The sequence below is a fragment of the Macaca fascicularis genome, chromosome 10 (genome assembly GCF_037993035.2).
Source record: "Macaca fascicularis isolate 582-1 chromosome 10, T2T-MFA8v1.1".
NCBI lineage: Eukaryota > Metazoa > Chordata > Mammalia > Primates > Cercopithecidae > Macaca > Macaca fascicularis.
Window position 1 is genome coordinate 105607791 of NC_088384.1, and position 14013 is coordinate 105621803.

The 14013-nt window shown below is 44.4% G+C and overlaps 1 protein-coding gene across 2 annotated transcripts in view; it reads right to left on the reverse strand.

Annotated features, from left to right (window-relative positions):
• PTGIS (prostaglandin I2 synthase) overlaps nucleotides 1-14013 on the reverse strand; it is a 67821-nt gene that overhangs the window by 22028 nt on the left and 31780 nt on the right. For both annotated transcript variants that reach the window (XM_005569323.5, XM_045363101.3), the window contains exon 5: nucleotides 12693-12844. In XM_005569323.5, the coding sequence (XP_005569380.3) occupies nucleotides 12693-12844 (152 nt within the window). The remainder of the gene's footprint in view (nucleotides 1-12692; nucleotides 12845-14013) is intronic.

Below are 14013 nucleotides of genomic sequence, written 5' to 3' on the forward strand. Positions count from 1 at the left end.
ATCTTCCTATGTGTCTCAACTTTTCAGGCTCTCTGAAGAATTACCTGGGAGCTCTTAAATCTCTGGATGCCCAGGTGCCAACCCCAGATTGATCATGTCAAAATCACGTGGGTGGGAACTGGGCATCCAGGGGTTTAGGTCTGCAGGGCACGGGCGTGTTAAAACCACCTCAGTTGATGCAAACTCTGGATACTTCTAAGCATCATCTGATGGGATGGCTAAAAAAAGAGGCAAAGAAATTTAACACAGCTTTAGAAATAACTGGCATTCTTTGAAGTCTGACCACACGACTGCAATCTTGAATATCACTGTAAACACGGCGTTTACAGATGACTTTAAAAAGTAAGGCAGGACCATTCTCTACTTTTCCCCTGTGCTTAGAGCAGTTCTGAGTACATAGGAGGCACTCAATATTTGCACAATAAATGAATAATTAAGCAAAAAAGCTAATGCAGTATGAAAAGACAGCTGACAGAATGTGAGAAAATATTTGCAAATAATATATCTGATAAGGGTCTAGCACCCAAAATACATAAAAGAACTCCTACAACTCAACAACAATAAAAAACAAACAACCTGTTTCAAAAATTGGCAAAGGACTTGAATAGATATTTCTCCAAAGAAGAGCTACAAATGGCTGATAAACACATGAAAAGAGGCTCAACACCATTAGTCATTAGAAAAATGCATATCAAAACCGCTGTGTGATACCATTCACAACCATGAGAATGACTACTATTTAAAACACAGAAAATAAGGGATGGTGAGGATGTGGAGAAATTGAAACCCTTATGCATTGCTGGTGGGAATGTAAAATACTGCAGTTGCTATGAAAAAGAGTTTAGCAGTTCCTCAGAAAGTTAAAGAATTACCATATGATCCAGTAATTCTAGTTCTAGGTATATACCCCAAAGAACTGAAACCAGAGACTCAAACAGATACTCATGCACCAATGTTCGTAGCAGCATTATTCACAGTAGCCAAAAGGCGGAAACAACCCAGGTGTTGGTTGATAGGTGACTGGATAAATAGAATGCAGTATATACACACAATGTATTCAGTCTTTAAAAGGCATGAAATTCTGACACATATGCCAGGCGTGGTGGCTCATGCCTGCAATCCTAGCACCTTGGGAGGCCAAGGCGGGCAGATTTCCTGAGCTCAAGAGTTAGAGACCAGCCTAGGCAACATGATGAAACCCTGTCTCTACCAAAATACAAAAAAAAAAAAAAAAAAATTAGCCAGGCGTAGTGACATGTACCTGTAATCCCAGCTACTCAGGAAACTGAGGCATGAGAATAGCTTGAACCCGGGAGGCGGAGATTGTAGTGAGCAACACTGCACTCCAGCCTAGCAAGACTCTGTCTCCAAAAAAAAAAAAAAAAAAGAAATAGATATTCTGACACATACTACAACATGGATGAACCTTGAAAATATTATGCTAAGCGAAATAAGCCAGACACAAAAGGACAAATATTGTATGATGCCACTTACATGAGATTCCTAGTACAGGAAATTCAGAGACAGAAAGTAGAATAGAAGATATATCAGGCTGGGAGGAAAGGCAGGTGGAGAATTTTGTTTAATGGGCACAAAGCTTTTGTTTAGAATAATGAAAAGTTTCTGGAAATAGATAATGGCATGGTTATACAACATTGTGAATGTATTTACTGCCACTGAATTGTACAATTAAAATGGTTAAAATAGTATATTTTATGTTATATATTATTTTAGCACAGTTTTTTTTTAAAAGGTATATGAAGGTCATTTGGCAAAAATGAGTCAAAGATAGTGTTATATAACAAAGAATTTGGATTCCAGCCGGGCGCGGTGGCTCACACCTGTAATCCCAATACTTTGGGAGGCCAAGGTGGGCAGATCACCTGAGGTCAGGAGTTTGAAGCCAGCCTGGCCAACATGGTGAAACCCCGTCTCTACTAAAAATACAAAAATAATTAGCCGGGCGTGGTGGCGGGCAACTGTAATCCCAGTTACTCGGGAGGCTGAGGCAGGAGAATCGCTTGAACCTGGGAGGTGGAGGTTGCAGTGAGCTGAGATAGAGCCACTGCACACCAGCCTGGGTGACAAAGCGATACTCAAAATACAAAAGAATTTGAATTCCAAGGTTTCAGTTACCCATGGTCAACGATGGTCCAAAAATACTAAATGAAAAATTCTGGACATAAACAGTCATAGGTTTTAAATTACATGCTGTTCTGAGTAGTGTGTTGAAATCTTGTGCCATTCTGCTCTGTCCTGCCTGGCAAAAAACACAGGATAAAAATATAGCAGTGGGCTGGGTGCAGTGGCTCACTCCTATAATCCCAGCACTTTGGGAGGCCAAGACGGGCAGATCACCTGAGGTCAGGAGTTCAAGACCAGCCTGACCAACATGGCGAAACCCCATCTCTAACAAAAATACAAAAATACAAAAATTAGCCAAGCATGGTGGTGGGCACCTGTAGTCCCAGCTACTCAGGAGGCTGGGGCAGGAGAATCACTTGAACCCAGGAAGGGGAGGCTGCAGTGAGCAGAGATTGCACCACTGCACTCCAGCCTGGACAATAGAGCAAGATTCTCTCTCAAAAACAAAATTATATATATATATATATAGCAGTGATTGGATCACGAATCAAATCAGTTTACACTTGTATATCCCTTAGAGCAGTGCAGAGGACACACTAAACCTTACCCGAGAGTTATCTATTGCTATGATATGTTGTTAGCACAAAGCAAAGTGCCAGCAACCACATGTTTATTAAGCATTTGTGGAAAAAAAGAAAAATAAGAATATAGTCACATTCACTTGCACTTGTCTGAAGGAACTCTAGAAGGATCCATTCGAAACTAATAAAACGAATCGATTATGAGCAGTGGAAATTGGTGGAAGGGGGTGTGACAAGAAAAGGAAGGAGACTTAACACTGTTATTAATTTTTTTCCAGCCTTACTGAGGTATAATTGACAAATGAAAATTCTTATTTAAGTTGTACAACATGATGTTTTGATACACATATACTGTGTGAAATGATTGCCACAATCAAGCTAATTAGCATATCCATCACCTCACGTAGTTACATGCACGCTCACATGTGCATGCATGGTGAGAACACTTAAGATCCACTCTCTTAGCAAATTTCAAGTATACAATACATCGTTACTAACTACTAATTCATCTTATAACTCAAAGTTTATACCCTCAACCAACACCTCCTGAGCCCCGGTAACCACTATTCCACTGTTCCTCTGAATTCAACTTTCTTAGCTCCCACATACAAATGACATCTTGCAGTATTTGATTTTCTGTGTCTGGCTTATTTCACTTACAATAATGTCTTCCAGGTTCATCCATATTGTTACAAATGGCAGGATTTCTCCCTTTTTATGGCTGAATAACATTCTATCGTGTATTTACACACACAGCAGTCCTGTCTTATCCACAGTTTCACTTTCCAAGGTTTCCGTTACCCATGGTCAACCATGGTCCAAGAATATTAAATGAAAAACGCAAGACATAAACAATCCCTAAGTTTGAAATCGCATGCCAGTCTGCGTAGCATGATGAACTCTTGTGCCATCCTGCTCCGTCTTGCCTAGGACGTGAATCATCCCTCTGTCCAGCGTATCCACGCTGCAGACCACACCTGCCCATTAGTCACTCAGGAGCCACCGTCTCGGTTATCACATCAACCGTCATGATATGGTAGGACTTGTGTTAAAGTAACCCTTATTTTGTTTTTATTACAGTATATTGTTATAATTGGTTTCATTTTATTACTATGTTGTTAATCCCCTACTGTGCCTCATTTATAAATTAAACTCTATCAGGGCCGGGGGTGGTGGCTCATGCCTGTAATCCCAGCACTTTGGGAGGCCAAGGCAGGCGGATGACCTGATGTCGGGAGTTCGAGACTAGCCTGATCAACATGGAGAAACCCCATCTCTACTAAAAATACAAAATTAGCCAGGTGTGGTGGTGCATGCCTGTAATCTCAGCTACTCGGGAGGCTGAGGAGGAGAACAGCTTGAACCTGGGAGGCGGAGGTTGTGGTGAGCCAAGATTGCACCATTGCACTCCAGCCTGGGTGACAAGAGCAAAACTCCATCTCAAAAAAAAAAAAAAAATTAAATTCTGTCATAGTTCTCTACGTATAACACAAAACAGTATATACAGGGTTCAGTACCACCCTTGGTTCCTGGCATCCACTGGGGGTCTTGGAACATATCCCCTGAGGTTGAGGGGGGCATTGTACCACTATCTCTGTATCTGTTCATCCACTGATGGACACTTAGTTTGTGTCTGTGTCTCAGCTGTTGTGAATAACGCTGCAATGAAATGGAGGTGTGAGATATCTCTTCAAGATAGTGAGTTCGTTTCCTTCTAATATATACCTAAAAGAGAGATTGCTGGATGATGTGGTAGCTCTAGTTTTGATTTTGTAGGAACTTCCCTACTGTTCTCCATGATGGCTATACCAATTTACATTCCCACCAACAGTGCAAAAGAGTTCTCTTTTCTCCACATCCTTGCCAACACTTGTCATCTTTCGACATTTCTAACGGGTGTGTGGTGGTATCTCCTTGTGATTTTGATTTGCATTTTCCCGATGCGTAGTGATATTGAACACCTTATCATACCTGTTGCCATTTGTATGTCTTCTTCGGGGAAAATGCCTGTTCTGGTCCTTTGTTCATTTTGCAGTCAGGTTATTTGGATTTTTTTTTTTTTTTTTTTTTTTTTTTGAGGCGGAGTCGTGCTGTCACCAGGCTGGAGTGTGGTGGTGTGATCTCGGCTCACTGCAACCTCCACCTGCCGGGTTCAGGTAATTCTCCTGCCTCAGCCTCCGGAGTAGCTGGGACTACAGGTACGCACCACCACACCCAGCTAATTTTTATATTTTTTAGTAGAGACAGGGTTTCACCATGTTGGCCAGCATGGTCTCAATCTCTTGACCTCGTGATCCGAGCGCCTCGGCCTCCCAAAGTGCTGGGATTACAGGCATGAGCCACTGCGCCCGGCTGTTATTTGGATTTTTTGGTATTGAGTTGTATGAGTTCCTTATATATTTTGGATTTTAACTCCGTATCGGGTATGTGGTTTATAATCTACTTTATATTTTTAATGTTTAAACCATGTGAAATAATTTTTAAAATAAAATAATAGAAAATCTGGCAAACCCCCAAAAAATAATTTCCAGTGAAACATCACATACTGTAGAGATTCAAGGAGTCAGTGCATATGGGAGTGAGGAAGAGAAGATTCTGGAAAACTGAGCTTGGTGGCTCAACCTGGGGCCCTGCAGGTGAGCCTTGGGCAACAGAGTGGCCACAAGCCCCAGGGGGTTACGGAGCACTGAAATGGGGCTGGCTCAAATGCAGCCACATTTAATATAGGGTAGAGTAGACACTGGATTCCAGAGTCAGCATGAGAAACAAAATGTAAAATACCTTATTAACAACGTTTAACGTTGGTTACATGCTGAAATACTAATAATGTTTTAGATATATTGGCTTAAATAAAATGTAGTATTAAAATAGATTTCACCTCTATTTTTTCTTTTTTAATGTGTCTAATATAAACTTTTAAATTACAAATGTGATTCCTATTATATGTCTATGTACAGCACTGTTCTAGAAGGATAACACCAAACTGATAGCAATAGTTACCTAGGGATAGATTTAGAGGGAATGTGGTCAAAAAAGAATTTTCCTTTTTGTAATATGCAATTTTTTTTTTTTTTTACAAAAGTCAGGGGAGCCCAGTTAAGAGGCCCAGCTCTGTAGCAGAATGCCTGACCTTGAACAAGTCACTTCATCTCTCAGCACCTCAGTTTTCTTGCCTGTAAATTGGGATAATAAAAGTACCCACCACAGAGGGTTATACATAGATCGAAGGTGTTAACATCTAAAGCACAGAGATGCCTGACACAGACCTAATAAGCAGCTATATTATTAAATAACAAATCTTACTGAGTGTTAGCAGATTATTAGCCCAAGGAGAACATGTTCATGAATTGCTTCTATAATTAAGAAATAATAATAAATTGTGAAATACGGAGCACAAAGTTAGAAGACAGAGGGCACTGAAATCCCAGCTCTTTCCTTCCTAGCAAGATGACCTTGGCCAAGTCACTTTGCATCTCTGAGCCTCAATTTCCCCCATGTGTAAAATGGGGGCCAGCTAGCTCACAGAATGGTTAGGGGGATTCAGAAAGATCACACACAGAACACACTTGGTATCGGTAGAGGTTTGTAAAATGCTACTGGCTACATTCTCTCCATTATTATGAGGTATTTCTTATTGGTGCAATGACTTGATGCCATGAATCAGGGCTGCCAGGCCCACGGTGATTGGCAGCCCACCAATTTAAACCAGATTGGTGTATCTGGCTTAAATCCCAGAGTCCCCATGCTATGTAGCCTCGGCTGAGCCCCTGCCTGTCTCTGGACCTCAGTCTCCTCATCCAAAAACTGAGGATCCGGACTGCAGTACTTCTCAAGTTTTTTCTGGGAAACCCCTCTAGGCCCTCTAGATTTGGGGGCATAGTGCAGAGAGGTCCCCAGGACAGACATGTCTTTAAAGTCTTGGGTTTTACCTTTGAAATGCATCAGAGAGTTTTGCATCAGACTCTGATTCTTTGATATAAGAATGCCTTTTTCCTCAAAACAATGTTCAAATAAACAGCCCCCAAAATAATCCAGTAAAATAAATGTTCCAGACAGAAGCACTATGCTTAGCTTGGGGGCCTGTTTAACTGTCCCCTGCCCTACTGTGTGAGAAACACCAGACTCAATGGTGTAAGTGTCCTCAAAGGATTAACTTTCTTTTAAAATATACTTATACTTTAAAAGTGAAGGAAGAATCATGCATGTATACAGAAAAAAATAAGAAAAATAAAGAGTCTAAGAGTTCAAATCCACATATTGTAAAAAATTATTTTCTCTCCACCCCTTCTCAGCCTTCCCAAAGGCAAAAATCTATACATACTCCCACATTTTAAAAAATGGCCAGGTGTGGTGGCTTACACCTGTAATCCTAGCACTTTGGGAGGCTGAAGCAGGCAGATCACTTGAGGTCAGGAGTTCGAGACCAGCCTGGCCAACATGGCAAAACCCCATCTCTACTAAAAGTACAAAAACATTATCCAGGTGTGGTGGTGCATGCCTGTAATCCCAGCTACTCGGCAGACTGAGGCAGGAGAATTGCTTGAATCTGTATATATAGTGACATAGTATACCCTCTGCCTGCACCTTGCTCTTTGTGACAGTAGATTTCATTCACTACCAGTATGTCCCACTCTGTTTTAGATGCATAGATGGCCTTTAGATGAATGCATAATTTATTTAGTCAGCCCTTACTGATGGACTTTAAATTGTTTCTAGCATTTGCAATTAAAAGCAATGTGACAATGAATATGTTTGTGTACCTGTAGAAATGTGCAAGCATTTCTGTAGGATAAATTCCTAGAAGTGGAAGTACAGGATCAAAGGAATGTGCATTTTATTTTATGTTTCAGCAGGTTCTGCCAAAAGAGGCTGCAATGCTCCAAGCACCCCACAGCAAGGTTTGGGGGCTGCTTTGCCCATATGCCTTTGGTGCCAACTAAGATGAGAAATCACCGTCCCACATTGCCACCTGCTGCTCACACTGAGAAATGCATCCTTCCTATAGCCAGCCCAGGGCTGCTCCCAGAGTAATGGGGGTAGTTCCTCTGTGTCTAACCAGACTCCTCTGGAGCATCTGTATGGAGGAAATGGTAATGGAGAAACCCAATTTTTCCTGGGGAAGCAATCAGTGCTAGCATATGGCAGGTGCTTTGTGCACAGGATTTTGCAGCCAGACAGACCAAGTTTCTACCTACCAGCTGCAGGTCTATGACAAGTGATCTCACCTCTCTGAGCCTCAGTTTCCTTATCTGCAATATGGATATGTTAATAACAACCTTCCAGCATGGATGGCAAGATTCGGTAAGATCAAATGAGTCCCTCTAAAAAGATAATTAAGGACACAAACAGCCGACTCATAAAGAAGAAATGCAAACGGCTACTGAAACACAAAAAATACAAAAGTCAGCCAGGCCCAGTGGCACGTGCCTGTAGTCCCAGCTACTCGGGAGGCTGAGTTGGGAGGATCGCTTGAGCCTGGGAGGTCAAGGTTGCAGTGAGCGAGATCTCACCACTGCACTCCAGTCTGGGCAACAGAGCGAGACCCTGTTTGAAAACAACAACAACAACAAAGAAAAAACCAAACACACACAGAGATGTTTCATCACAGTAGTAAGGGATATGCCATATAGAGTCAGATGTCCTTTTTTCCATCAGATTGGAAATTATTTAAAGGCTGATAACTGCATATTGGCAAGGTTGTAGCAACATGCAAATTAAAACAATAAGTTACCCACCTCTGCCCATCAGATTAGCAAACAAATGGAAAGACTGATGGCATCTGGTGGAACAGATTTCTTCCCTTTAGGTAGGTGGATGAATTGCTCTGTGGTTTTGGAAATGACGTGGCAGAAGCAGATAAAAATTCAATGTATAGGGCCTTTGACCTGGCAAAACCACTTCTAAGAAGTGGGTGGAGAGAAATGAAATCACCAGATGGTAGAATAGATACAAGTACAATGAAATGGTATAAAAGCAAAAAGAAAGACAGACAGAATATTGACATCTATCAGAGGGAAATGGCTAACTACTGAAACAGCCAAGTGAGGGCTAAAAAAATGTCTTGGTTTTTTGTGTTTGTTTTTGTTTTGAGACAGAGTCTCACTCTGTCGCCCGGGCTGCAGTGCAGCCGGCGCTATCTTGGCTCACTGTAACCTCCATCTCCCAGGCTCAAGTGATCCTCCCACCTCAGCCTCCCAAGTAGCTGGGATTATAGGCGTGTGCCACCATACCTGCCTAATTTTTTTGTATCTTTGGTAGAGATGGGGTTTCGCCATGTTGGCCAGGCTGGTCGTAAACTCATGACCTCAAGTGATCTACCTGTCTCAGCCTCCCAAAGTGCTGGGATTATAGGCATGAGCCACTGTGCTTGGCCAGATGTCTTGTATTTTTAATGTCAATTTCATATCCTTCTACTTTGCTGGATTCATTTATTGCTAGAGTTATTTTATTATTGATTTTCTGGGGTTCTCTGGGTACAATATCAGATCATCTGCAAATAAGAATAGTTTTACTTCTTCTTTACCCATTCTGATGTCTATAATTGGTTTCTCTTGTTTAATTGCATCAGCTAGTATCTCTAAAAGTTGTTTATATCAACAGAGAAGAATGTACAGCTATATTGTTAGGTTGAAAATGGGTTGCAAATAATAGATACAATTTTTCTTTGTAAACACAGAGACACTGTAGATGTGCAGATGTGTATGTGTAGATGTGCATTTATCTCTAGTTGTGAGAACATACAAAATACCGTGAAGGGATAATATCATCATGCTAACACTGGTTTCACAGGAAGCTGGGCTTGGAAGAAGGGGTATTATATTTTATACAACCTATAACTCTGAATTGTTAACCACAAGATTGTTTCTCTCATAATGTAAACAAAATCAATAATGCGTTAAAGTTTGGCTTTTAAAAATATATAAGCAAAAGGAAATGGGCGATGAAGTGTTTGAGCATTGACTATGACAAGGCTTAACCTCGTATCTGGCACATAGTAAGTGCTCAGCAAACAGTGCTTTTTCTTTTTCTTTTCTTTTTCTGTCGCCCAGGCTGGAGTGCAGTGGCACAATCTTGGCTCAGTGCAACCTCCGCCCGCAGGGTTCTAGCAATTCTCCTACCTCAGCTTCCTGGGTAGCTGAGATTACAGGTGCCCGCCACCACACCCAGCTAATTTTTTTGTATATTTAGTAGAGACAGTTTCGCCATGTTGGCCAGGCTGGTCTTGAACTCCTGACCTCAGGTGATCCACCTGCCACGGCCTCCCAAAGTGCTGGGATTACAGGCATGAGCCACTGCACCCGGCCACAATGCTTTTTCTTGTTACCTCAGCCAATTCTAACAGCTGCCCTCTAGGAAGATCTTGCTGTTCCTCCCATTTTACAGATGAGCTCACTGAGGCACAGAGAGAACACACAGATGCAGGGATGGGGAGCCGGTAAAGCTCTTCAAGCCCTCAGAGCCCAGACTCTGTCTTAGCCACTCCCCTCCACAGTCCCTCCAGAGAAAGGAACTGAGGCAAGTAGAAGTAACTTGCTCCAAGTCACCAGCAAGGAAGCAGCAGTGCAGGAATTCGAATCCAGGCCTGTGCTGCAAGTCTCTGAGCCCAGCACACACAGCACTTCCCAACCTTCTCAGGACACTTGTCAGACATGCAGTTTTCCAGGCTGTCCCCTGGAGATCTGGATTCCTACGACCTGGATGGGGCTGAGGGGCCTATGTTAGGAACAAGGGCCTGAGAGGATTCTGCTCATCAGGGAAGTTGGGGGCACATGGCCCAGGGAATGGCGCCGCCCAGTGGTTGCTACGGCCCCTGCACACAGAATCAGCCAGGACACTACCAACACTGAGTCTGCTCTGCAACCACAAAAACAGATGAGGTAGATTTCTATAAATCGATGTGGAAATACGGTACACAGGGAGTTGAGTGAAAGCTGTAAGTGGTAGAACAATTCTTCTAGTGTGATATATCTAAGTTATAAAAGTACAGGCCGGGCCATGTGTGGTGGCTCATGCCTGTAACCCCAACACTTTGGGAGGCTGAGGCGGGCAGATCTGTTGAGCTCAGGAGTTTAAGACCAGCCTGGCCAACATGGCAAAATGCCGTCTCTACTAAAAATACAAAAATTAGCCGGGTGTGGTGGTGCCTGTAATCCCAGCCACTCAGGAGGCTGAGGCAGGAGAATTGCTTGAACCTGGGAGGCAGAGGTTGCAGTGATCTGAGACTGTGCCACTGCACTCCAACCTGGACAACAGGGCGAGACTCCATCTCAAAAAAAATAAAAATAAAAACAAAAACAAAACACAGGCCAACAGCTAAGTGAAATGCATGTGTGCACTGAAAGACACGTACAAGAATGTTCACAACAACCTCTTCCTAACAGCTCCAAACTGGGGACTATTCAAATGTCTATCAACCAGGAATGTATAAACAAATTGTGGTATATTTATTTAATGAAATACTATACAGCAATAAAAAGAACAAGTTGTTGGCCAGGCACAGTGTCTCACGTCTGTAATCCCAACACTTTGGGAGGCCAAGGTGGGAGCCCAGGAGTTGGAGACCAGCCTGGGAAACATAGTGAGACCCCATCTCTACAAAAATATTTAAGAATTAGCCAGGCATAGTGGCACATGCCTGTAGTCCCAGCTACTCAAGAAGCTGAGGTGGAAGGATTGCTTGATCCCAGGAGATTGAGGCTGCAGTGAGCCAAGATTGCACCACTGCACTCCAGCCTGGGTGACAGAGTGAGACCCTGGTTCGGGAAAAAAAAAAAAAAAAAAAGGCATGGTGACTCACTCCCTGCCTTTGGGGGGCCAAGGCAGGAGGATTGCTTGAGCCCAGGAGTTCAACACCAGTATAGGTAACATAGCAATACCCCATCTCAAAAAAATTGTTTTTAAGACAAAAATAAATAAATAAATAAAAACTGGATTGTTGATCCATATAACAACCTGGATGAAATAAACCAGACATAAAAGGGCATATACTGTGTGATTCCATTTCTAGGAAGTTGAAGAACAGGCAAAACCAATTGGAGGTAAAAGAAACCAGTATAGTGGCTACCTCGGGGGGTGAATACTGGCTGGGAAAGAGCATAAAAAGTTTAGATCTACCTCTCAGTGCATTTACTTACTTACTTACTTACTTATTTATTTATTTATTTAAGACAGAGTCTGGCTCTGTCACCTAGGTTGGAGTACAGTGGCATGATTGCAGCTCACTGCAACCTCCAACTCCTAGGTTCAAGCTATTCTCCTGCCTCAGCCTCCTGAGCAGCTGGGATTGCAGGTGTCTGTCACCATGCCTGGCTAATTTTTGTATTTTTAGTAGAGATGGGGTTTCACCATGTTGACCAGGCTGATCTCAAACTCCTGGCCCCAAGTGATCTGCCCACCTCGGCCTCCCAAAGTGCTGGGATTATAGGCGTGAGCCACCACACCTGACCTCTCAGTGCATTTAGATGTGTGTGCTTTCCTGTATATAAATTATACCTCAGTAAAAAACAAGAAGTTAAAAGCCTCAAAAATAAAAAACAATAAAAATAACACATAACTGTGTGTGTGTTTAGAGAAAGTGTTCCCAGGATGTACTCCAAGCTAGTGATGGTGGTTGCAGAGGGAAGTGGTGTGCTGAGGCTGGGGAGAAAGTGGAGTGCTCTTTCATTCTTCCCTCTCAATTATTCTATATGGCTTGAAGTTTTTGTAATCAGCACAAACTACTTGTAAAATCGTTTAAAGCAACTCAAACCTTAAAACAAAAAAAGGAACACACACATACACAGAGATTCTCAGGCCCTACTCCAAATGTGCTGAATCAGAATTTCCACCAGGAACCCAAGCTCTCCTCCAAGCCCTGGCTCCCCACCATTGCGCTCTTGCATACCCCCAGGGACGGGTTCTTACTGCCTCCCAGGGCATTGGATGTCCTTCCGCCTGTGTTGCCTCTGGTCCTCCACCTTGAGTTGGGCTCCCCCTCTGGGTCTTTCCATCCTCCCTATCACCCACTGGGGCCCCCACGGTGCTCACCTACTGACAGGGAGCCACGGGCCAGTTTGGGGAGCAGCCGGTCGAGCTGGCGGAAGGTGTGGAAGACATCAGCTGAATGGACGCGGTCCTGGGCCTGGCTTTGATGGGTGCGTGGCAGCGCCTCGATTCCGTAAAGAGTCAGGTAGCCGGCTCTGAGGGCGGCAGACAGAGGGTCAGGGGTCCTCCTGGGACACTCACACATGGCCACAGCTACTCACAGAAGCTTCGTTCATACACCCAATGAGCACCTACTAATCCTACTGTGCACCAGAGACCATTCTGGGCACTGAACAGTCGGCAGTGAAAAAAACAAAAATCCCTGTCCTCAAGGAGCTGACCTCTCAGCACATGGAGACAGACAACGGACGAGAGGATGAGTAAAATGAGTCATGCGCCAGCTGGTGCCCCGCGGCACTGTCAGACACAAAGCTGGGTAGCAGGATGCGAGGGCGGGGGCTGCGATGTCAGGTGCCAGGTGAGGGAGGGGCTGGCATTAAGCTGACAGCTGAAGACTGAGAAGGAGCCAGCCGTGGGCAGAGCAGAGGGAGGGGTCGGAAGCAAAGCAAGCACCAGGTGTGATGTCCTAGGGCAGGAGGGAGCCCGGTGCTGGGGAGCAGCAAGGAGGCTGATGAGGCTGCAGCAGAGAGCTCGAGGGGATGGGGCTGAAGTGGGGGCACAGAGAAGGGGAGGAGATGCCTGCTCCCAGGGAGGGATTCAGGGAAGACTTCCTAGAGGAGGGAGGATCTGAGCTGAGATCTGCAGGATGATTGGGGGAAGCAGAAGAGGAACATGTTCAGGCAACAGGCACAGCCTGTGCAAAGGCCCAGAGCTGAGGGTGCAACCGTGCCTGGTGGGAGAGGTGCCAGGTGTGGCTGGTCCAGGCACTGGAGCTGGGGTGTGAGGCAGAGGCTGGCAGGGCCTGGGGCTGTCAGAGCTGGTCACGCAGAGCAGGGCATTTGCAACAGTGAGAAGGTTCTGCTTGACCTGAGGGGCTCTGGGAGGCCTGAGAAGGAGGTCAGGACCTGGTCAGGTGTGAAAAAGAGTAAGACACGGGAGCTAGCATGTACTCTCACCGAGGCACACTTACGCGCATGCACACACAGGACCATGCTCAGAGAACATGCCTTCACCTCCAGCCCCCTTTGGCTGCCCCAGGAGTCCAGCCCCAGCCCAGCCTGCTGACCTCAGTCCTGGGAGGGAAACTGCAGGTTTTCATTTTGTCCTCAAGGTGAGTAGGGCTGCGGCCTCAGCAGAGAGTTGCAAAAGAGAGACGCAACCAAAGCCCCAGGGCCTTACCTTCTCACCCTCCCCTTGAGCTCCT